Genomic DNA, 24,623 nt, shown 5'->3' on the forward strand with positions numbered 1-24,623 from the left:
CGACGGTGAAGAATAATCCCCTACATGCTCTGTCCAAGTCATGTCCACCGTTTATCCATACTGAGCAATATCCGTCCTTCTCACATCAAACGGCAGAAACCAACTTCCCAGTCTGTACTTCAACATTCTCAAGAACTACTCTCCATCTGCTCCGCCATGCACCAGGGAATACAAGAAAGCGCTATGTGAGACTGAAATTTCGTAAACTACCTGGAAGACTGCCCAAGAAAAGATCACTCGTCTTTTACATCTGATGAAACCTGGAGACAAGATTGGTTTCAATAGCATCCTCTCGGGCTTACCAGCAACCGTGACACGTGGAAAATTGGCTGGCTTGAGTCTCCCTCGCTCCACCTAAACCAAAAAATTAATCAGTGTATTCCGTGCCGTGGCTATGGCACTGAACAGCAAAAAATCGCGCGTACAACGGAAGACTGCGCTCAGTCGGCATTTGCAGGTTCCGGGGAGAAGCTAAATAAAGTATCTGTTCAAGCAGCCAACGGGCTGCATTGAATTGGACTTTAAGCAGCGAGAAACGGACAAAGAGCCGGAAGATCTCCATCTTTACTGCATTTTTGCTACGTTGCAGATATATTTGTCCCTACAACGTTTGTTGGAATCGATTTTTACTGTAGCATCGCATGGAAAATATGTATAGGAAATATTATTAATGTACAAGTAGGGTTAAGCATACTGCTTATCACAGCTTACATTATTAGCAGTAGTCCAGACAAATGTGGCAAGAAATGCGACACAATTTGAGATCGTAGAATCAGCTAAGGTTACCAATTTCCACTTACTTGTAAAAGCTTACATGTTTCATTCTACTGGTAACAGAATATCGTATTAACTGTTAATTGCAAACGAAGAGTTAAAAAACACTGTTGGTTGCAAATCAGACTCATCTCTCGTAAGATTTATAATTTAAGCAGCAACGAGCTGTTAGTAAGAAACTGGTCCCTCTCACTAAAAGGGAATAACTGACAAAGTTTGAAACTTGCTTGATTTGTTTATACTGGATAGCTGATAACAGAAAGAAGGTTTAGAACAATAAGGTTAGAGACATAAGTGAGATGAATGGTGGACAAAAGAGAACGCATAATTGATTCCATAACAGTATCGCAGAACGAGCGATGTTTTGCGAAACATACAAGGGAGCGTGGTTAGGGGTATTCCATAGGAAAAAAACTTCTATATTCCCCCAGACACTCACTTTTGTTAAGTTCATGATAAAGACAAGGTACACATCTTCCTTGCTACATTGCGCTTACATCTTTCGTCTGCAGAACATGAATTAATACTCATTTGTTCCGCGACGAACTTGCGAATCAAGACCGAAGGAAGGACCAGCTATCAAGGCAGTGTCTCATCTCAGTTCGAAGCGTCCTCCATACCCAGAGATGTGGGTTTGTGGTAAGGCGCTAACTCGCATTCTGGAGGTTGCGGTTCAAGCCTCTATCAAGTCAGATTTAAGTTTTCGGTGGCTAAGTCTAGTAATAAAAATTCCAGGATAATTATCTGTGAAAGGACATGTCCGATTTACTCTCCCAGTCGAAGCTTGCGCCATGTCCCTAATGATCTGTTCGTCGACGGGATATTAAACCCAAACTTGGTTCTTTTTCCAATCCGTGATTGCCGGTAACATGAACTGGCTACGCGGTGTCGGTGATATAATTTCCATACGCGACTGGCTTCGAGGAGTGGGGCTGCAGGATAAACGCCTGGATTTGGGAAGCGAGCCGACCGCCGAACGCGGCCGTAGAAAGCGCGCCGCGACTTTCCCTGGCAGAAGTCGGCGTCCCGACACGTGTCGATAGCGAGTGCTGCGGTTTACTGTCCTGTCAGCAGGCAGCCGCGGGCTCATAACTAGTTACCCTTAACAGAGAAATGTAATCGTCTAGGCCGTCTTCACTCTTCTGTTGTGTTGTTAGTCTAACACTAGCGTTATGTAGCTTTCTGAGCTGCTGTTAATGGAAATGATACGTAACTTTGATTGTAGTGAAGGGCAGGCCGAAGTGACAAAGTAAATTCTACAGAGAAATGTCGCTGAGACGGCGAAATGTTAATGCCGTCACTGAATAGCGTTAGCTGAGTGGTCAGCGCGGCGGAATGCCACGCCAAGGGGCCCGGCTTCGATTCCCGGTTGGGGCAGGAGATTTTCTCCGCTCAGGGACTGGGTGTTGTGTTGTCATCATTTCACCCCATCTCCGACGCGCAAGTCGCCCAATGTGGCATCGAAAGTAAAGTACTTGCCCTCGGCGGCAGTCCTATTCGGGGGACTCCCGGCCCACAACGGCATACGCTCATTTCCATTTGTCTTGTTTGCCCTTAGCTGCGTCATAATAATTCGTAGCGTTTCTGGTGTTCTCACTTACGCAGCTGAAAATTGTGATACGTGTAAGTTAAAATCCACTTCGCATGGTCTCATTATTTTCAAGAAAGTTGAATCTTTACTGAAGTTTATGTGTGATTCATGCATTTGCCGTGGCAATAAAAACATGATGAGAAACATCGTAACTATAGATTCAAACTTTTTCGCAAATTAGCAGGCCATTTGAACTATTTCTGGGTTAACATACTAGAAAATACGTGTATTACACAAAATAACAATAGACTGATATTAATCAGCGGAACGCGTTTGGCGTAAACGAATAGGCTATCGCATTTTCCGTTGCGTGGGTGACAATACCAGAAACGCAACGTATTGCAGTACAATACTTTTGTCGCCAGACAACTGACAGCATAGATAGTAATGGCGGCATGCTAAATTCAAACAGTTGTTGGGCTTTCATGGCACTTTCTCGTAGTGTAAAGCTGTATGCTGGAATGGGGGTTGGACTCCAGACACTTGCATTCCATGAGCAATGTACTGTACTTCTCAAGACAGCTATACAAGCATGCGTCACGGTTGCATCCAATGCATGCATTACAGCAAACACTACTGCACACTGAAGGTTCGCTCCCTATGTAAAAACAAACCAGTCCGTAAAACAAAAATTGCTTTTAATAAGGGCAGTTGTATTGGAGGTGTATGCACTTGTCTTCGGAGTGGCTATTGTAACCAGTTGTAATAGGGCCTACAGTTTAGCGCGGACTTCCAACCGCGATACATTTTTTCCCGTGTTGAACATGAATGAAGGGATAATTGTCTGAGAATAGAACGGCGAACGGCTGCATTAGTCTGACATTCACTTACCAAGCTATACATTACTCTGTGGGTAACGTTTGTAATTTGATGTGATGCTTTACAGCTTAATTCCATCGTCATTAGTACGTTTAGGGTTATTTGGTAAGCGTGATAGCGTTACGGAGATGTTTAGCAAACTCAAGAGGCAGAGTCTGCAAGAGAGGCGCTCTGCATCGCGGTGTAGCTTGCTGTCCAGGTTTCGAGAGGGTGCGTTTCTGGATGAGGTATCGAATATATTGCTTCCCCCTACTTATACCTCCCGAGGAGATCACGAATATAAAATTAGAGAGATTCGAGCGCGCACGGAGGCTTTCCAGCAGTCGTTCATCCCGCGAACCATACGCGACTGGAACAGAAAAGGGAGGTAATGACAGTGGCACGTAAAGTGCCCTCCGCCACACACCGTTGGGTGGCCTGCAGAGTATACATGTAAATGTAGATGTACGTTACCAGACTGTAAGATGGTTGGTGACGAAACTGCATCTAGAGATCTCTTGTTGAACAAAGATTATTGTATCAGTGAGACAGTGTGTTTGTGAAGATAAGTCCATATTGTTGTAGAATAAGAGATAAGTTGAAAAGTAGAATCTGGTGACCTAAGATAAAGTTGGGACAGATAATTAGGTGAGGACAGACGATAAAGAGAACAAAGAACTTAACAAACAAAGGTGGGAAGTCGAGGAGATCGTGCAACCTCCTAAGAGTGTGCTCGAGAAAGTTTTACGTGATTAATTGATAGCTAAGCGCAGTGATAAGAGGTAATTTTTTTCATGCACAAGTGGAATCCGAGTTGTTCTACAATTTTTGTGATTTTCCTTGGATTATTTAAAAGGGAGAGGGTTGAACTGATTGTAAAACAAACGCATAGTGCGCTAGCTGAAAAGACAGTGAAGTGAGCCCGATCCGAATCTAATCCGCGCGGTCGTTGGTTTGGTATACCGACTGACTTGAATGTGGTTTGTAGGCGATTTGCCATGCTTCCTTACGCAAATGCTGTGCTGATCCCCAATCTCCACTCTGAAAATACTATACGCAAAAAGCTTAAATAAGTTAACAACACGTGCAAGAAAGTTTAGACAATTCACAGGCAAATAATGTACACGTCTTCTCTTCCACATGTTAGCTGACGCCTATGGAGACATGAATGGCATCCGCTCACAAAGTTAAAATAAAATTAATTTGCAAATCGAGAAAAGAAAGGACTCGGTATGAAGGGATTAACGCTAGGAAAGAGATTTAAAATTGATAGGCTTACTTGTTAGACAAAATTTTTGGTAACGAAGAAGAAGTCGAACACCACTTTCGTGGCCGAAAAGTGAACCTAATGAGATTCCTTAATAATGTGATATAATTTTTAAAGCAATGGATAACCTCGATTACCAAAGCAGGCATTAATGCGAAGGGACTTCAGTGCGGAAAGAAATAAAGGAAGAGAGTCTGTGACGGAACACCGCTATGCGCTTCTGCATTCCCACGCTGTGCGGAGCTGGAAGCCGTTAAAAATTTGCTCGGCGCTTCCCGACAAGTGCGGCACACGGCCTTCTGTCATCCCCGGTAATGCTGAAAGACAAACCGTGTACACAGCGACGGAAGCGACGGTCCGGTCACGCAATCCTTTCCGGGCGGCGACCTGACAGGAAAGGGGGGGGGACCTGCGCCGGCACCGGCCTGAGGACGCAAGCGGAAGGCGGCGCCTAGTTCGGCGGGCCGCCGCGCAGCCGGCGGCGGCGCTGGCGGGCCGGCGCGCTGTTGCGGAAGCGAAGCTGTCCGGCCTGTCGGCGTCCTTGGAGGCCGCCCGGGAGAGCCCCGCCCACAGCGCACCGCGTCCTGCTCGCGGGCAGTCCCAAAGGAGGCCACGGCGGCGCGCTGCCGTTTTCGCCGAAGCGGCAGTTGCGAATTCTTATTCACTGGGCGAGAAGAGTTGCTCCATGAAGCTGTTCGCAGACGACTCTGTTCGATAGAAAGGTTGCAACGTCAAAAGAGTTAAAAGCATGAAAATGGAGTAACCTGTGTTTTATCTTGAGAACTGAAACTGGAGTAAAGCGAACTGCTGTTCTATATACCGGGTGATCAAAAAGTCAGTATAAATCTGAAAACTTAATAAACCACGGAATAATGTAGACAGAGAGGTAAAAATTGACACACATGCTTGAAATGATATGAGGTTTTCTTAGAAGAAAAAAAAAAAAGTATTGCTAGACGCGTGAAAGATCTCTTGCGCGCGTCGTTTGGTGATGATCGTGTGCTCAGCCGCCACTTTCATCATGCTTGGCCTCCCAGGTCCCCAGACCTCAGTCCGTGCGATTATTGGCTTTGGGGTTACCTGAAGACGCAAGTGTGTCTACATCTACATCCATACTCCGCGGAGGGTACCTTGAGTACCTCTATCGGTTCTCCCTTCCATTCCAGTCTCGTATTGTTCGTGGAAAGAAGGATTGTCGGTATGCCTCTGTGTGGGCTCTAATCTCTCTGATTTTATCCTCATGGTCTCTTCGCGAGATATACGTAGGAAGGAGCAATATACTGCTTGACTCCTCGGTAAAGGTATGTTCTCGAAACTTCAACAAAAGCCCGTACCGAGCTACTGAGCGTCTCTCCTGCAGAGGCTTCCACTGTAGTTCATCTATCATCTCCGTAACGCTTTCGCGATTACTAAATGATCCTGTAACGAAGCGCGCTGCTCTCCGTTGGATCTTCTCTATCTCTTCTGTCAACCCCATCTGGCACGGATCCCACACTGCTGAGAAGTACACAAGCAGTGGGCGAACAAGCGTACTGTAACCTACTTCCTTTGTTTTCGGATTGCATTCCCTTAGGATTCTTCCAATGAATCTCAGTCTGGCATCTGCTTTACCGACGATCAACTATATATCATCATTCCATTTTAAATCACTCCTAATGCGTACTCCCAGATAATTTGTGGAATTAACTGCTTCCAGCTGCTGACCTGTTATTTTGTAGCTAAATGATAAGGGATCTATCTTTCTATGTATCGTGATCGACCGACATCTCTAGGGATGCTGAAAGACAACGTCCGAAGCCAATGCCTCTCCACAACTCCGGACATGCTTTACAGTGCTGTTCTTAACATTATTCCTCGACTACAGCTATTGTTGAGGAATGGTGGTGGACATATTCAGCATTTCCTGTAAAGAACATCATCTTTGCTTTGTCTTACTTTGTTATGCTAATTATTGCTATTCTGATCAGATGAAGCGCCATCTGTCGGACATTTTTTGAACTTTTGTATTTTTTTGGTTCTAATAAAACCCCATGTTATTCCAAGCATGTGTGTCAATTTGTACCTCTCTATCTACATTAATCCGGGATTTATTCGGTTTTCAAATTTGTACTGACTTTTTGAACACCCGGTATGTATACGTGTTAGAGTCCTGAAAAATGCAAATGGTCTAACTACGGAAAAACTATCAGATAAACTGAGTCGCCAAAACAACGTGAAACAATATCACTGTATTTTTAATTAACTTTTCCAAAGTGATTAGAAAACGTAACAGTATATTAAATACGATGTTCTGCGAAATTCTATTGTGAAGTGCTACAGTGTGTAAGGACACAGTAAGTGACTTGCAGTTGCAACATACAAAGTTAACAGAAGTGAATGCTACATGAAATTATTAATCAAGTTTTCAAAGGATATATCACCAAAATGTTTCTATAAAAATGCTCTGTGCATTTACGTACAGTCCGACTGAACAAAATTCCAAACACAGAATAATGCACACGCAAATGTAATACTGCATACACAGTAAAAATAAAACTGTCTGCATAAGAAATTAAAGCTGAACTGAACTTTGCTTAAACTGACGTGATGATGAATTTTGAAAAGCAACACTTAACCCTGAATGATCTTATGTCCTGACCCCACTGTAACTGACCCTAACAAGCTTGTGTGACTTATCTGTGACAATCTTGGTAGTGTACTAAATGATGAATATGAAATATGCTGCGCATAAGAGCAAACTAAATAAAAGAAAAGGCTTGCGCATGTGCAATGCAAGGACGTGTAGGTATTCTAAACAGATGATGTCTTAAGTTTAGCCATTGTGTTCCGCAGAGTGCAATGCGGCGACACACCCTAGCAGAAAATATTAGATTCATTCGTGAGGGAACGATGGTCGGATCTGCACTTGTTGAACGAGTTAAGGAAAACTGACCTGCAGAAAAACTGTATTGTAAAAACTGAAACTCATTGTCTGTTACAGTCTTTTGTAACTAATTGTCCTCTGCCAAATGATCAACTACAGATATGGTAAAGGAGTGGTAAATATAAAACATCTGAGTGCAAGCCATGTGAACTGATAACTTATTCTCGTGTGAACAATAACCAACTACCCAAACCAATGAAAATATTCAAGCAATGCAGCAACACCTTTACCTCATAATCTTTACTTTCCCAATTAATCTTTACCGACTCCTAAGTCACAGTTAATCATCCTCTGCAATTTTCTTTCTGTGCTCTGCAAGCTATTTCAGAAACCTTGACGTTGCCTACAGCCAACTCTCTCACTATCTTCTCATAGAATGGCTACTGTACTGCAGCGACAGTAATAGAGACAACCAAAGACCACAGTGTTTGTACTTAGAACTTCTGTGGTGTAACATATCGACTATAGAAAACTACTGTTTGAAACATGTTTAGCGTACAAACATGAAATATGACAATCGAATGAAAATATAAAGCTCATGCCATTTTACTTGAATAATAATAAACTAGAAACCTTACAACCTACTGAACCTCCGTTTTGATCGGCACAGGGACTGGCAATTGAGCCTGAACGTAAATAAATGTAATATAAAGCGCGTAACGAAGTATGGGTCAAGAGCTCTCGCGTTCTATCTCTGGTCAGTTCTATGATTTAATTTTCACTTACTATTTCTTTCACCTCTGACAATGTTTGTTAACGTGACAAATGTCGAGTTGCACCGTGTTCTGTAGGCCTTATTAAACCATGAAAAGTCAAAGTAGTCTCATACTCAGGGAATGGGCGTGGAGGAGCGGATGCAAAAGTTATGCATTGCCGTTGTACGCAAGTCCTAGCAGAGGTGGTCCGCCGTTGCCTCTCTTTTTTGAAGTGTCAGGTGTTTATCTGCGCCTTGTGGATGAATGTGGTGGGTTACTGAACCGTGTCGTATTACATCTGTGTTATTATGGATGAAACCCAGTGCCGGCACTAACCTGCTTCCACGAAAAGCCTTTATATCTGTATTTTCATTTCGACTGTCTTCCCTCTCTTTCGCTCCCAAATCCATCACTGTTGTTGTTTTACTGTCATTGCCTGTCACTGATCACCAATATCTACCCTTTTCGAATCTCGATGTTATTGTCTTCATCCTTCTGTCTTTCTCTTTCAGTGCCACTTTCTCACTACCATCATCATTGTCTCCTCTCTCTTCCTCTCCCTTTAGCACTCTCTCCTCTGTCTTCCACCGTCACTCTTCGCTAAAAAGTGCAAATATGCTCGTATGCTAAATTTTTAGTGAGGAAGGCGGAATGAAGATTGAGGCAATTGGTTCCCCACTTTCTCTCAGTCGCGTTTTTTTGCTCCGGTAGAAGCATTTTTCCGCTGGTTCCTTTTTTTTCCTTTTGCAGCATGGTGCGCTGCTCATACAGGGTGTTACAAAAACGTACGGCCAAACTTTCAGGAAACATTCTTCACACACAAATAAAGAAAAGATGTTATGTGGACGTGTGTCCGGAAAGGCTTAATTTCCATTTTAGAGCTCATTTTAGTTTCGTCAGTATATGCTGTACTTCCTCGATTCACCGCCAGTTGGTCCAATTGAAAGAAGGTAATGTTGACTTCGGTGCTTGTGTTGACATGCGACTCATTGCCCTACAGTACTAGCATCAAGCACATCAGTACGTAGCATCAACAGGTTAGTGTTCATCACGAACGTGGTTTTGCAGTCAGTGCAATGTTTACAAATGCGGAGTTGGCAGATGCCCATTTGATGTATGGGTTGGCACGGGGCAATAGCCGTGGCACGGTACGTTTGTATCGAGACAGATTTCCAGAACGAAGGTGTCCCGACAGGAAGACGTTCGAAGCAATTCATCGGCGTCTTAGGGAGCACGGAGCATTCCAGCCTATGACTCGCGACTGGGGAAGACCTAGAACGACGAAGACACCTGCAATGGGCGAGGCAATTCTTCGTGCAGTCGACGATAACCCTAATGTCAGCGTCAGAGAAGTTGCTACTGTACAAGGTAACGTTGACCACGTCACTGTATGGAGAGTGCTACGGGAGAACCAGTTGTTTCCGTACCATGTACAGCGTGTGCAGGCACTATCAGCAGCTGATTGGCCTCCACGGGTACACTTCTGCGAATGGTTCATCCAACAATGAGTCAATCCTCATTTCAGTGCAAATGTTCTCTTTACGGATGAGGCTTCATTCCAACGTGATCAAATTGTAAATTTTCACAATCAACATGTGTGGGCTGACGAGAATCCGCACGCAATTGTGCAATCACGTCATCAACACAGATTTTCTGTGAACGTTTGGGCAGGCATTGTTGGTGATGTCTCGATTGGACCTCATGTTCTTCCACCTACGATCAATGGAGCACGTTATCATGATTTCATACGGGATACTCTACCTGTGCTGCTAGAACATGTGCCTTTACAAGTACGACACAACATGTGGTTCATTCACGATGGAGCTCCTGCACATTTCAGTCGAAGTGTTCGTACGCTTCTCAACAACAGATTCGGTGACCGATGGATTGGTAGAGGCGGACCAATTCCATGGCCTCCACGCTCTCCTGACCTCAACCCTCTTTACTTTCATTTATGGGGGCATTTGAAAGCTCTTATCTACGCAACCCCGGTACCAAATGTAGAGACTCTTCGTGCTCGTATTGTGGACGGGTGTGATACAATACGCCATTCTCCAGGGCTGCATCAGCGCATCAGGGATTCCATGCGACGGAGGGTGGATGCATGTATCCTTGCTAACGGAGGATATTTTGAACATTTTCTGTAACAAAGTGTTTGAAGTCACGCTGGTACGTTCTGTTGCTGTGTGTTTCCATTCCATGATTAATGTGATTTGAAGAGAAGTAATAAAATGAGTTCTAACATGAAAAGTAAGCGTTTCTGGACACATATCCACATAACATATTTTCTTTCTTTGTGTGTGAGGAATGTTTCCTGAAAGTTTGGGCGTACCTTTTTGTAACACTCTGTGTATCAGTAAAGTTTTGATAGTTTATTTATATACTTCGACACACGCACACACAGGGGGTACTGTGGCAGATGCGAGGGCGACACCCATCGCAGAATGGAAAAACAGGAAAACCGCAGATACGGAGATAGCGGCGGACAGCGAGAACTGGCCGCGACACCAGTTGGAAGCCTTCCGACTCTGCTCCCTACAGCTAAGCTAAGAAACTATCCTGAGGATCGGTCACCCTCGATACTGCACTTTTCTTATATAAATGACTATTACATCTGGCTGTTTGCAAACCAATAAGTTCCCAAGAGCAGCGAGCGAAAATGTGATTTTTCGGGGGCGGAGAGGTCATGTCGCGAGTTCAATTGATCACAGATTTAAGGATCCAGTGTTTTGGATAGGTAATGACTAAAAACATATTTTTTGTATAATAATTATCCGTTAACGAGATTCAGAGGTTCAAAGTTACCTTCTCATGTGCACGAGTTGCTCTGCACCCTCATCTCGGAAAAATATTTGGAGTCATAGATCTTCGAAATAGTACGCGTTTGTCTCACGGAAGTTCTATTGTGCGATTCACGCAAAATTTTAAGCATCAGTAGTCGTGATGTGCGCTTGCACAGGAAACCTTTCAATATCGGAATAGCGTTACTGGTTAGCAGTCACCCTTTTGACAAACTTAGCACGAATTGTGCCACGTGACGGCCGAATTTGTGAAAGCTTTGGTCCGAAGTATCGGTTGCTTTGGCACCATTCACCCGTTGGTGACACTGAGCTAAATTGAAGTGTATCATATTGCCCTGGTAAGGAGTGACCCTACTGCTCTCAGTGAGCGCTGGGGGCTTCACTGTAATCGCCTGGCTGGGGTCTCAGTTACCTTCTGACACGGAGGCCTCCCCCATCACAGTAGCCAATCCCAAGATTCTCTTCGCTTAGGCCTCAAGCATCGAGGAACACAGCTCTACGTGCATACTTTGAAAAGTGTAAGGTAGAGGTACTTCCCTCTCCTTCCGTGCATTAAGACTGCTTGTCGTCGCATTCATGGTTCAAATGGTTCAAATGGCTCTGAACACTATGGGACTTAACTTCTGAGGTCATCAGTCCCCTATAACTTAGAACTACTTAAACCTAACTAACCTAAGTACATCACAAACGTCCATGCCCGAGGCAGGATTCGAACCTGCGACCCTAGCGGTCGCGCGGTTCCAGACTGTAGCGCCACCCCGGCCGGCCTCGCATTCATGAATGGAGCGTGGGAAGAATGATTGCTTGTGCTGCTCTGCACGAACTGTTATTAAGTGTAATTTTATCTTCACGATCTCTGCGGGGTCGGTACGTAGGCGGCAAAAGAATCGGTGGGTAGTTTCCACCCTGAAAGCTGGTTCTTGGAATTTTTGCAGCTGGTCCTCTAGGGATACACGGCTCCTCTTCCACCTGTTCATAATGTACAGCCTGTGGCGGAATGGTTACACGACAATAACATCCCTGTAATAGACTGACCTGCACAGAGGCCTGACCTTCCAGCACCTGATTGAACGTTTGCGTGCGAGAGTGGAAGCTGTTATCAAGGCTAAGGGTGGGCTAACACCATATTGAATTGCAGCATTACCGATGGAGGGCGCCACGATCTTGTAAGTCATTTTCAGCCAGGTGTCCGGATACTTTTGATCACATAGTATATTTCTTCCCGCAGCGACTCGAGTTACTGCAGGATGGCGCGCTGTATTACTAAATATGTTTCGGAAAGAGTAATAAAACGTTTATCCCCCACTTGTACCTTAATTCTGTCGATCTCCGACATTTTTCCACATCGCCCTAGCCATGTTACCTCGAGGGAATAAGAAAAGAGCACGGGCTGCCGATACGAGTGGTCCGTCACGTGGGACAGGTAGTAGGCCGTGGCCTGGAAGCAGGAACCGTGCTGGCATTTGCATGAGGTAACTTAGGGAGACCGTGGTAAACGCAAAACAGGATGGTTGGATGGAAATTGGAGCCTCCATCTCTCCAATACAAGTCCAGTCTCTTTAAAACAGCGCAACCTTATTCGTTTTATCCGTAGCGTAAAATAATGTTTTGCAAATAACTTGCTTGATGATTTAAGCAGCTGCCGTTTAAAATACTTTGTCGCTGGCCTCTGAAATGTCTCTGGATTCAAAGAGCATCCAGTTTCGTCGACAGTCATCAATGCTGCAATCAGACTGGAGGAAGGGATGTGTTTGCTTGGCCGCTTTGCTCTCTTACTGCCGTTTCCTTCTTTGTGCAAGCGCAATGCACGTCTTGTTTTTCGTTCAGTCCTGGATTGTGTCTTGTGCCCTAGCAATAGAATAACTTACTTATGCTTGAGCGATGCCGCCTCGGCTGCTTCCGCTGTCGCGCCCACAGCTGACGGCCTGGCCTGGTTGTTGCAGAACGCGGAAGAGACGGCCCAGCATGTCGCACGCCGACGACGCCAAGGAGCTGGACTTCATGGACGAGTGCATGGCCGCGCTGGTCCTCATGAGGCTCTCCTGCAGCCCGCACTCGCCCAAGATGAGAGGTGGGTACCACCTACTCCCTCACTTTCCCGCCGACCTTGTTTGTCTTTACCGCAGGTACCGTGAGGACGTTACAGACAGTCGAGGACGACTGAGAAGAACTCAAAAAGATCATCGCATGACAGAAATCCATCTAGAAACACTAACACAGAGCTATAAACCGAATCAGTTTTTAGTTGCTTACTAAAGAGCTGCACGAAAACCACATTTATGTATGCATATAGGTGGGGAGAATCAGCTGCTAAATGTACGAGGGCAGTTCAATAAGTAATGCAACACATTTTTTTCTGAAACAGGGGTTGTTTTATTCAGCATTGAAATACACCAGGTTATTCCCCAATCTTTTAGCTACACAACACTATTTTTCAACGTAATCTCCATTCAATGCTACGGCCTTACGCCACTTTGAAATGAGGGCCTGTATGCCTGCACGGTACCATTCCACTGGTCGATGTCGGAGCCAACGTCGTACTGCATCAATAACTTCATCATCCGCGTAGTGCCTCCCACGGATTGCGTCCTTCATTGGGCCAAACATATGGAAATCCGACGGTGCGAGATCGGGGCTGTAGGATGCATGAGGAAGAACAGTCCACTGAAGTTTTGTGAGCTCCTTTCGGGTGCGAAGACTTGTGTGAGGTCTTGCGTTGTCATGAAGAAGGAGAAGTTCGTTCAGATTTTTGTGCCTACGAACACGCTGAAGTCGTTTCTTCAATTTCTGAAGAGTAGCACAATACACTTCAGAGTTGATCATTTGACCATGGGGAAGGACATCGAACAGAATAACCCCTTCAGCGTCCCAGAAGACTGTAACCATGACTATACCGGCTGAGGGTATGGCTTTAAACTTTTTCTTGGTAGGGGAATGGGTGTGGCGCCACTCCATTGATTGCCGTTTTCTTTCAGGTTCGAAGTGATGAACCCATGTTTCATCACCTGTAACAATCTTTGACAAGAAATTGTCACCCTCAGCCACATGACGAGCAAGCAATTCCGCACAGATGGTTCTCCTTTGCTCTTTTGGTGTTCGGTTAGACAACGAGAGACCCAGCGGGAAAAAACCTTTGAATATCCCAACTGGTGAACAATTGTGACAGCACTACCAACAGAGATGTCAAGTTGAGCACTGAGTTGTTTGATGGTGATCCGTCGATCATCTCGAACGAGTGTGTTCGCACGCGGGAGATCAGACAGTCTTGCTTGACCTTGCGGCGATGATGACACACGCTTTGCCCAACGACTCACCGTGCTTTTGTCCACTGCCAGATCACCGTAGACATTCTGCAAGCGCCTATGAATATCTGAGATGCCCTGGTTTTCCGCCAAAAGAAACTCGATCACTGCCCGTTGTTTGCAACGCACATCCGTTACAGACGCCATTTTAACAGCTCCGTACAGCGCTGCCACCTGTCGGAAGTCAATGAAACTATACGAGACGAAGCGGGAATGTTTGAAAATATTTCACAAGAAATTTCCGGTTTTTTCAACCAAAATTGGCCGAGTAAAAAAATGTGTTACATTACTTATTGAACTGCCCTCGTACTTTGTCACCAGAAGGCTTATTCACATCGAAAGTCAATAACAAACCAACAGATGAAAATCCCCAGCTGTCTCTTATTTTGCACAGTGCTACTAGTGTCGAACATTGGCTATTTTCAAGCTTAGCCTAAACGAGAAAATACAAAACGTTAGAGATTGTACAATTAGACAAGTTACTGTAAGGTTATAAACATCGTACTTATCAGACGTAAATGGCAGGAATGTTAGACCATAATATAAACGATTACAAGTTGCTGTTGCTGGCTAGCTATAGCCAAATGTCAGCAATGTTAATAACCGCACGGAGCAGTTCTCACCAGAAGGCTTATTCACATCGGCAATCAATAACAAACCAACAGACGAAAACAAGTCAACGAGTACACGGAAAACAGGCAAAGATAATGCCATGCTAAAGATAAAAATCAATACAGCGTATGCTAACAAGTGAAGCTTTAATTTAACAACCAAACTAGTACAGCGTGGTCTTTGGCTGAAAGTAAAGAAGTTATATCTGTGGAATAGGTCGTAAGTGTACAACATAAATAGAAACAAATAAGGGCAAACTGGCGAAAAACGGTTAGTAATAAATTTATAATGACTGTCAAGTACATTCAGTTGATCTCAGTGCTTTGGAAAATAGTCAAATTTTAACCAGCATTACCAAATAGAGGGGGGGCGTAGAGCCATTTCTTTAACGTGAAATTTTAATGTTCCACTATAAGCATAAGACAATGTAATGAAAAAGAAAAGCTAATATGGAAAGAGAGTAGAAGAATTGGGGGGTGGGGGAAACAAAAGACAGCTAAAGGCATTCGCCATGAATTTCAACGAAAACCGGATTTCCTCGCTGAACGTCGCGAGGGAATTGCAGCTTGTGTGACAGGGCCTGCCTGTCTTTGCCATTCATTACAATACGAGCCTTGCAAATTAACAGATGAGTGTGTTTACACCGAACGCTCTCGAACACCGTTAAGTGTGTAGTCGACGAAGGATACCATGGCGCTTCAGTGTCGCGGCAGATGGAGGGAGAACTGAACATACAACAAAAATCTTGTCTCTAGCATTTGGGAGGAGCGGTTTTCCTACTACACGTGTGACAATCCAGATTTAGATTTCCCGACGTTCCCTAAATAGCTTAACACGGATGCCCTAATCTCGTTTAAAGAGGATACGGGCGATTTCCGCCTCTATTCTTATTCGGTCCTAACATCACTCACGTATCTAACGACCTAGTAATTGAGTGGATGTTAAATTCTAGTCCTACTTCCTTTTTCTGTAGATATTTACACATACCAAAAATTTTGTTTGACACGTAGAACAAGTCGTAAAGTATTAACTGTTAGGTCATTCTCATGAGCTAGTCGTCGTTACGAAGCTAAAAACAGTAATGAGGCAAAGAACGCTTAAATGTTGTGCACAGTAGTACCTGGAGGTTGTCGAGTTCTGAGTGTGTGCGAGGGAACCGAGAGCTCAACAAATAATATACTTGAGTGATAGTCACTAGTTTCGTGACAAGTCCTGTTTTCCCAGGTGGTCCGTCTTTACGAAAAAAAAATCCTTCCTTCCTTTTTTTTTCTTTTTTAGTACCTTAAGTTTTTGGTATTATTTTGTTTGTTCCATCTGAATTATACAGTTCCGAAATGAATGAAAGAGGATCTGCCTTTTTGCAAGTAGACAATTATTATTTTACTGTAAAAACCAGACGCGTCTCACCACAGTTGCGGCACCCTCAGTGTTTTCCTTTTTTTCCCCTTTTATTTCTCCTTTTGTTTGCGTTGTTGTGCATGTCCTGTGGCTGCCAACCAAAATCAGCCACAGGTCTGAATTAGTACACCGTCTCATTACTGCTGTATTTGGCTTTCTTGAGCTGTGGCTGGTTTTTATTTGTCTGTCTAAAGTGTATTCGTTGTTGTTTGTGTATTTAGAATGGCATTTCCTCCTGCTCATTGGTGAATTACGCGCCTTGTTAAGTTGCTGTGGCTTGGACACACGTTTCACCACAATTTTCGTTTTATAGTTATGTACCGTGTCGCCTCTGGCTTGAGACTTGTAATACCGTAACAAGAACTACTTCGCTGGTCCTCTGTGAATGTAGCACTGGAATCATAATTTCCTTTTGTATTAATAACACACAGAAGACAGAGAATAATTTTTCAAATAACGTTAGTGTAACTGCTGTTTTCCTTAGATTATGATATTATTTCGAGTATGCACTTGCCTTCAAATATATTTTTTCTCTTAGTCATGCTAAGTACGCAACCGTTTTTATATCTCGTTCTTGTAGATGTGGCTATCTGACAGTGCTAGACCATTCGAGAAAAAGCGTTTTACTGCTTTCAGTGACGAATTAGAACTAACTTCTCTGGCGTCGTCTCCGTCTACGAAAGAAGAGAGACAAAACAACTCACAGAATAATCCGAACCTTTTCCCTACTGTATCGCAGGAGCTAAAATCTGTTCACAATTTAATTGTGGCTTTTGTTTATGGCTTCGTTGGAGGCAGGAAAAACAGAGATACTACAAGTTTCAATGCGGCCCCGTGTTTAACTGTTAACAATAAATCCGCATTTAAATTGTGGAGCAAGGTGCAGGACACAAAAATCTGTTTCTTGGTAACTTTTTTAGTGATACGACTAAAAAAAACCTGTTGCGCCTCGAAGAAGGGGTCAACCGGTAGATGCGCCTCCTCTTCGGATAGCAGCGACTTTCCACCAACTGTTCTCCATTTGTCAAAACTGTAGGTGATTTTCAATCGTCGCTATTTTTATTATTGTGTTTGAAACAATGTTTCGGCCGAAAACTTGTAACACGAAGTAGGTGAGGTTGAGTGCAGATCTGTAATGAAGAGTGGATAAAGACGCTGTTTCGTACAAGACAAGGGAATCCCAGTTGGTTTAATTTTTGGAAGAAGTGTGTCTCTTTTGGAAGGAAGCAGTTTAAAAAGTGTAGGACTCACAAGATATTCCGTTGTTGACAATTCGGCCAGCAGACACTGAAGGTTGCCGACACCTGTTTCAGCTAATGACCGGACAATGTGTACACCGCAACGTCGCTCCCCCTCCTTCGCCGGCCCCCTGCAGCGTCACGAATTTGCGACGTGTGTAGGATACAGCATCGCGTTGGGGAGCTGCATAAAACTGACGCAACAAGGAGCTGCGGCTGCCCGGCGCCTTTCGCCGGCCCGGCAGGCGGGGAAAGCCGCGTGGCGGCGTGCCGGCCGTCACGTGCGCCCTGCCCTCTCTTGCCTTCCACGGCGTGACCAGATTGCGCATGCGCGCACCTCCACGGGGTGGTGTCAAGCTACCCCAACACACCAAACAGACGCCCATGTTAGCAGCTGCTGAATCTCTAGCAGCAGTAACAGCCGGAAAGAAAATTAAACGTCGCACTGATTGCGACTCTTTGCGGAGGAGTGAAAGTAATGAATGATGCTTTCGATTGCTTGTGTTCTCCGCAAAGTATTCTTCAACTGCATAGTACAAAGGTGACAGGTAATAAATAGAATGGTTTTCTGCCGCAGGGCCATTTCAAATGCAGGATTTTCGGCATAGGGTGTTATTACCGTTTAGGAAAGAGTCAGAGAGAGAAATTATGTCATTGGAGTGACAGGCTGAGGCAATATACAACGTGTTAAGGTTAGTCCACAACCGTGTTCTTGACACTAGCACGCGGTCTCAGAAATGTTACGCCTACACCGACATCGGGTCACGAGAGGAAAGAGAGTGCCGAACCACGATCTCTCCCTATGCTGTATCTATACAGGGCTTACATGTTAGTTGCAGGTATGTGTTCCCCCATGTGAAGACAACTGAAAAATTCGTTACAGCATTTGTCCCTTGGTGTCTGGTTCTTGCCATCTTTTGTGAACTGCATTTCATCTGTGAATAGTATTAAGGCAGGAAAGGTCGCATTTGTAGTCTACTGCTGCAAGAACCGTTGGCAGAACGTAACTCGTAGTGTGTGTTGTCCTGGTGATAGGCCTTGTACACGTTGTGAATAATAAGGAACAACTGTCGAATGAGGAACATTCGCTTGCAACGCTAACCTTCGTGCGCTGATAGGAATCGCATGTACATACTTCAGAATCTCCTTCTCAGTGTCTGTAGTTGAAGTTCTTGGTTGTCACCTTTGCAAACCAGGAGATAAAAACTTCCCAAGTATCAAAAACGACGACGGCAATGTTCAAATATCTCCCGATTTGGACATCTTTACTGTGGGTACCTCTCCTGGTACAAAGGCCGAGTCAGCGCAGCATTGCTGTCCGCCTTACTTTATATGAAGTACACTTCTGCCAACTCGTGATGTGAGTATGTGTCACACGCCGAACACAGTACTCAGTGTACCAGGATTCCTCAAGAGGAACCCGGAGGAAAAACGACCTTACGACAAAGCTGTGACAAGCAAATGTTTGCAGTTAATTCGTGAAAAACTGGACAAGGTAACGACTAAGTTTCGTCACCATGTGCTGACGTGACGTACTTTTTATTGAATGACAAGTTTCTTCAACAAACTGACGGAGTGGCTATGGGGAGTTCATTATTCCCAACAGTTGCCAATTTATTTATGAAAGATTTTGAAGACAGGCACTGAGGACGGCGTTTTTAAAACCTACCTGTTTTTGGAGCTAGCTCGACGATACGTTCATGGATGGCCACAGGGGAGAGACGCTCTTAACCGCTTCCTAGGCTACGAATTCTACAGTTTACTTCTCACTTTGTTTGCTTTGCTCTATTTTTGCGGGCACATTTAGGTATTTACATCTGTTGTATTTTTTTTTTCATTTTTAGTTTTGCAGAATACATGCAGAAGTAAGGAAGCCATAATGTGAGTCGCAGGTAGTGATGCATCTGTAAAAAAACTCTAGCTCCCAGTTCCTGTAACTGGCATTGTGGTATGCAATGTCACAAACATCTCTGCATTCTGGAGTGCGACAGATCCAAATCCCCTACCGGCCATCTACATTCAGGTTCTCCGTTTCTTTTCTGAATCACTCATGGCAAATTCAGGGACGGTTCCTTTGGAAACGACACAGCTCGTTTCCTTCCTCATCCTTCTCCGATCCGACCATCTGCTTCATCTCTAACGACCTCGTCGTCCACGGAACGTGAAACCCTGATCTTCCTTTCTTCCATGTCTGTTTGAACAGTTGACAGCTCCCTTAAACGGATAAACTGGCTGTAATCCTTGTTAAAATTAAGTGCTTTTGGTGTATTAGCAATATTTTCCCTAAACGACGCTTGATTTCCACTGTAACACGACTGACACGCAGCTTATGCGCACACAATGAATTTTGATAAACTGTGATATAACATGATGTGCCTTCTTCTGGTCGTCATAATGTCTACGAATACGCGAACCCTCAATGGTGCACTTGAACGTGCAACCTTTTAAATATGCCCGACGTATAAAAATGCTTATTTTTGTACCTCCTGAACCAATTCTCACAAATGTACCCAATCAAAAATAATGGCTAATTCGCAGGTTTCAGCAGATTGTGCTAGTGTTCTGACATTCGTGATGGGGCTTCATAGGATGAAAAATGGAATAAAAACAAAATGGAAAATATCAGTTAAGGTGTAGTAGGAGTAGTTTTATTGATCTGCATCTGTAGATCTCTCTTACAGAGATACTCGGCATGTCTTGGAATTACAATTTAAGATCAACAAAAATAAAGTAGTTCACATACAGACATTTACATAGTATGACAAGGATGGGACAGGTAGTCGGCCTTTGTGTTGTGGTAGGAAACCTCCCAGCACCTGCCTGAAATACGTCGCAGAAACAACGGAAAACAGAAATCAGGCTGACTCGATGTAGATTAAAGCCTCCATCCTCCCGAATACGAGGCCAGTCTGTTTAAAACAGCGCTACACCTAGTATACAATACTGTTTGAAAATAAGTTCTTTAATATTATAAACGGTTTATTGCTACATTGTTTATTTCCCACTCTGTCACTGGTCACATTATGTGCACTATTAGCTGAGGTTTGGGCCATTTTGTGTAGTGCAACTTTCCATTTTGTTGCCTGCAAAACTTAGTCAGCATCCTTTAACGAGTGAGACGTTTAGTTCAGAAAGGGGATAAGGTGTTACTATCATATATTACTTAGTTTTGGACGTAAGTCTTTCCAGAAAAGGAAAAAATGAAGCAAAAATTACAGTGTGCAGGCGTGGGGTGGAGTGATACATAATTTATCATCATTATTCATTTGTGATACATTTTTTACCAAACCCCTGTTCTCGGCTATATAAGTAATCCTTCGGTGTATAGAATACATTACTTAACAGATGCTTCTTAACTGTACTAATTTTTTCCGAGTATGTAATAAATGGCATTCGGGCTCGGAAGTGACTTGCACCGCAATTCATGACTCATTGTTACTTCCTCCCAAGCCACAGTGGTCACATTAAGAAGCTGCCAGTAATCAGCCTTGGTATGTCTGGATGCGGTCGCTAACTTTCTCCTGAGAAAATGACCAGTACTACTGTAAGTAAGGGTGACGGCGAGACAATTGAAAGCACATAGAAAAGCACTCAACACGGCAGGTGGAGGTGTTGTGACAAATCCGTAGCCGACTTCCGGGAGACAGCACCTCGCCGACTAGCTTACTGCACGCTCCGAGTCCTGTGGAGAAAGCGTGCCCCATCCTGGCGGCGTGCCACGTTTATTCTGGTAGCCGGCGAAGTACATACTTCCGCGTTTGGGACGGGGCTTCGTGGTTCTTTACCGCAACGCCGCGTGGTCGCGGGCGACACGGTGCCATGTCATTCTGCATGCGTCGGAAAACCGCTGCATCTGTAGTAAGTAATACCTTTGATTTAATAGCACCGTCTTTTCAGCGACTGGACAGTGACGTGCAGAAAATAATTACCATACTAGGTCGGGTGTGCCACCGTAATTACAGGGATGTGGTATCGTATGTGGCTTTACTACTACCGCTTCATAGCAGTGGTCAAAACATCATCGCTGAAGTAGTAAAAACATTTCCCATTCCCACTTAGCAAGAAATCGAGAGTCAGAAGCGGTGAACCGTGATAGCCGTAGCGTTACTAATGTATCTTCGAGATACGAGGATCGAAAACTCACCAAAGTATAGCGACATAACATTTTCGTCGTAGCATAGTAGTCTGTCATACTCGCTGAGTAACAACTTCAGTAAAGTTTGAAGAATTTAAGGTAGCAGTGGACAAGCTGGTAAAATACTGGGCACCGGCGTAGCCAATAGTAACGTGGTACAGAGGTTGGATAGAAATATGGAGACACTGCGAGGGAAGCGTGGTTGAACGTAAATGGAGATGCTAGCCCGTTCTGCAGGTGGCACAAACGGGAACGTGTTAAAATTGCTGGTATGGTGGGAGCCTCCGTAAGGTAGCCGAAGTGTTCGGTGTTCAAAGAGGTACCACATCGAAGATGTATGCCGCATACGTGGATAGCAAAAAACACGTCATCCGTTAAAGTCACAACGCCGACGAAAGCGTCTGTTGAGCGATCGTGAGAGACTCTGAGTGAAGAGGACTGTGACGAAAAATAAGAGAAGAGTTGATTAGTCTCCGCAGGAATGAATGTCGCACTAGCGAACCCTGTCATCAGTGAAGCAAACGCCCGTGCGGTAGCGTTCTCGCTTCCCGCGCCCGGGTTCCAGGGTTCGATTCCGCGGGGTCAGGGATTTTCTCTGCCTCGTGATTACTGGGTGTTGTGTGCTGTCCTTAGGTTAGTTAGGTTTAAGTAGTTGTAAGTTCTAGGGGACTGATGACCATAGATGTTAAGTCCCATAGTGCTCAGAGCCATTTGAACCATTTTTGAAGCAAACGCCCGCAACAAGAAAACGTGGTGTCGAAGCCAAAACGTGGACAGTGGAAACAGTTTTTTATCACTTTGAATTCTGGGTTAAAAGGCTCTTCAAATTGTCTTATATCGCTATTATAATTAGATAAGTCCAGAGATTTCGTATGAAGGAAAAGTTCACTATTTACAGAATACGATTTAATCAGTGTTCAGGCCGTGTTGTCACTTGGTTAAAATTCTAGCTTCCGAAGATACTCACCATCATCTTCCTCAGAAGCTCAGTGACTACCGAGACAGGTGTGTCTGAAATATAGTAATGTGTAGCGTTCCCTTTGGAAAATTATAAATGACTGTGCTAGTAAACCTCTTACGTTATTTGATTTTCAAACAGCTGAGCAAAACTGAACGCACTCAGACATTTCTCTCTTTACTTATTCTGACCATCACTAAACTGACACACAATATTTTTTCAGCGCAACGCAGTCTGACTTTCAATAATCCCTACAAAAGACTGGCCCTGACTAACAGTAACCTATACCTTTCATGAATCACTTACCTCACAAAAATCTTCGTTACTCGAACTACTGCAATACAGCGAGCGCCAATAATGCCAGGTAAATAAAAGGTTCTAACTACTGAAGGCACTAACTACTGATAGGTATAGTTAGCAAATGAAAGATATTGATAGAGAACAAACAATGTATTTAGCTTAATAATGTTCAAAAGTCATCATATATAGGGTGAGTCGCGTAAGACGTAACACCCCCATTATTCCGTTGCCGATTGCACGTATCGAGAAGCGGTGTTCAGCGAATCATAGCCGACTATGTGGTACATACTTTGGTACGTGCACAATAATCACAACGTTTATATTGACCGAGATAATGGGGCAAGTTCATGTTTTTTAAATGGGACACTATACTTTTTTTACCATCATTCGAACGCTCTGGAAAAGACGCGTATAGTGATGCAACGCATGTTGCTATTGTGATTCAAACTTCGCTTAAAAGACGCTGGGAAATATTGTACGATTGAAGGTCGAGGCGGTCGGAAGCGGCTGCAGACTGTAAACACGCCTCGCGCGACCCGCAGGCCGAGTTGCCGTGCTCTATGCAGCATGCACGGTCTACGCTACGTAGGTACATCCTCATCTGCCCTCTTTGAAGCAAAGTTTGAATCACAATAGCAACATGCGTTACATCACTATACGCGTCTTTTCCAGAGCGTTCGAATGATGGTAAAAAAAGTATAGTGTCCCATTTAAAAAACATGAACTTGCCCCATTATCTCGGTCAATATAAACGTTGTGATAATTGTGCATGCACCAACGTATGTGCCCCATAGTCCGCTATGATTCGCCGAAAACCGCGTGCCGATACGTGCAATCGCCCCCGGAATAAAGGGGGTGTTACGTCTTACGCGACTCACCCTATATATATCAATTTGACATCCATCTTTACAAATTTCCTTTTTCTGGCGGACACATGTCCAGATCGTGCATTCATAGTAATCTCTCAAAACTCTGGCATCTCTCTCTCTCCCCACATCCACCACTGCTGGCGGCTCACCTCCAACTGCGCAACGCTACGCGCTGTTCATATCCAACTGCCCAACACTACACAAGCGAATATTCCAACAATGAGTCCAACCAGCCACAGACTGCACACAGCAGAGTCAGTGGTTTTCATACAGAGCGCTACGTGGCATTATCAACGTAAAAACGCAAACAGCCTACTTACAAATGGCCTGACTTACTGTAGGTCCAGTAATCTCACATCTGCATACGTAATTGCAGGAGTGTTCACAAAGAAACAAAATAAAAATTTAATTTCAAAAGGCGTGATGGTGATGGCTTAAATGGCTCTGAGCACTATGGGACTTGACTGCTGAGGTCATCAGTCCCCTAGAACGTAGAACTACTTAAACCTAACTAACCTAAGGACATCACACACATCCATGCCCGAGGCAGGATTCGAACCTGCGACCGTAGCGGTCGCGCGGTTCTCGACTGAAGCGCCTAGAACCGCTCGGCCACTCCGGCCGGCAGTGATGGTGATGCAGATGGCTGTTTTACCACCTCTCCCTTCCTGCTTCCCTGCCCCCTCCCAACACAAAATAAAATAAAATCTGTCCCCAGTGTAGGAGCGACTGCGTTCTTCTCACTGTCCATTTCCTGCATTTGCACATGCAAATGTCGCCCCAGGAGAAGTCATTCTACTAAGGCCATTACTACATGAGAGATACACATCGCTCCACCTGTTATTCAGGTCTTGACGAAGAAGAGGGGGAATATCTTCCAAAGCTGAAGTTTTAACTCCGTCATAAGGCGGCTTTAACATCGAAAGGTTCAAAAATGGTTCAAATGGATCTGTGCACTATGG

At 44.3% G+C, this 24,623-nt stretch overlaps 1 protein-coding gene across 2 annotated transcripts in view; it reads left to right on the top strand.

The window, feature by feature from the left end:
- Positions 1–24,623, top strand: part of LOC126457257 (zinc finger protein 395) — a 528,326-nt gene that overhangs the window by 365,990 nt on the left and 137,713 nt on the right. For both annotated transcript variants that reach the window (XM_050093421.1, XM_050093422.1), the window contains one exon: positions 12,793–12,920. In XM_050093421.1, the coding sequence (XP_049949378.1) occupies positions 12,793–12,920 (128 nt within the window). The remainder of the gene's footprint in view (positions 1–12,792; positions 12,921–24,623) is intronic.

The sequence above is a fragment of the Schistocerca serialis genome, chromosome 2 (assembly GCF_023864345.2).
Source record: "Schistocerca serialis cubense isolate TAMUIC-IGC-003099 chromosome 2, iqSchSeri2.2, whole genome shotgun sequence".
Taxonomy (NCBI): Eukaryota; Metazoa; Arthropoda; class Insecta; order Orthoptera; family Acrididae; genus Schistocerca; species Schistocerca serialis.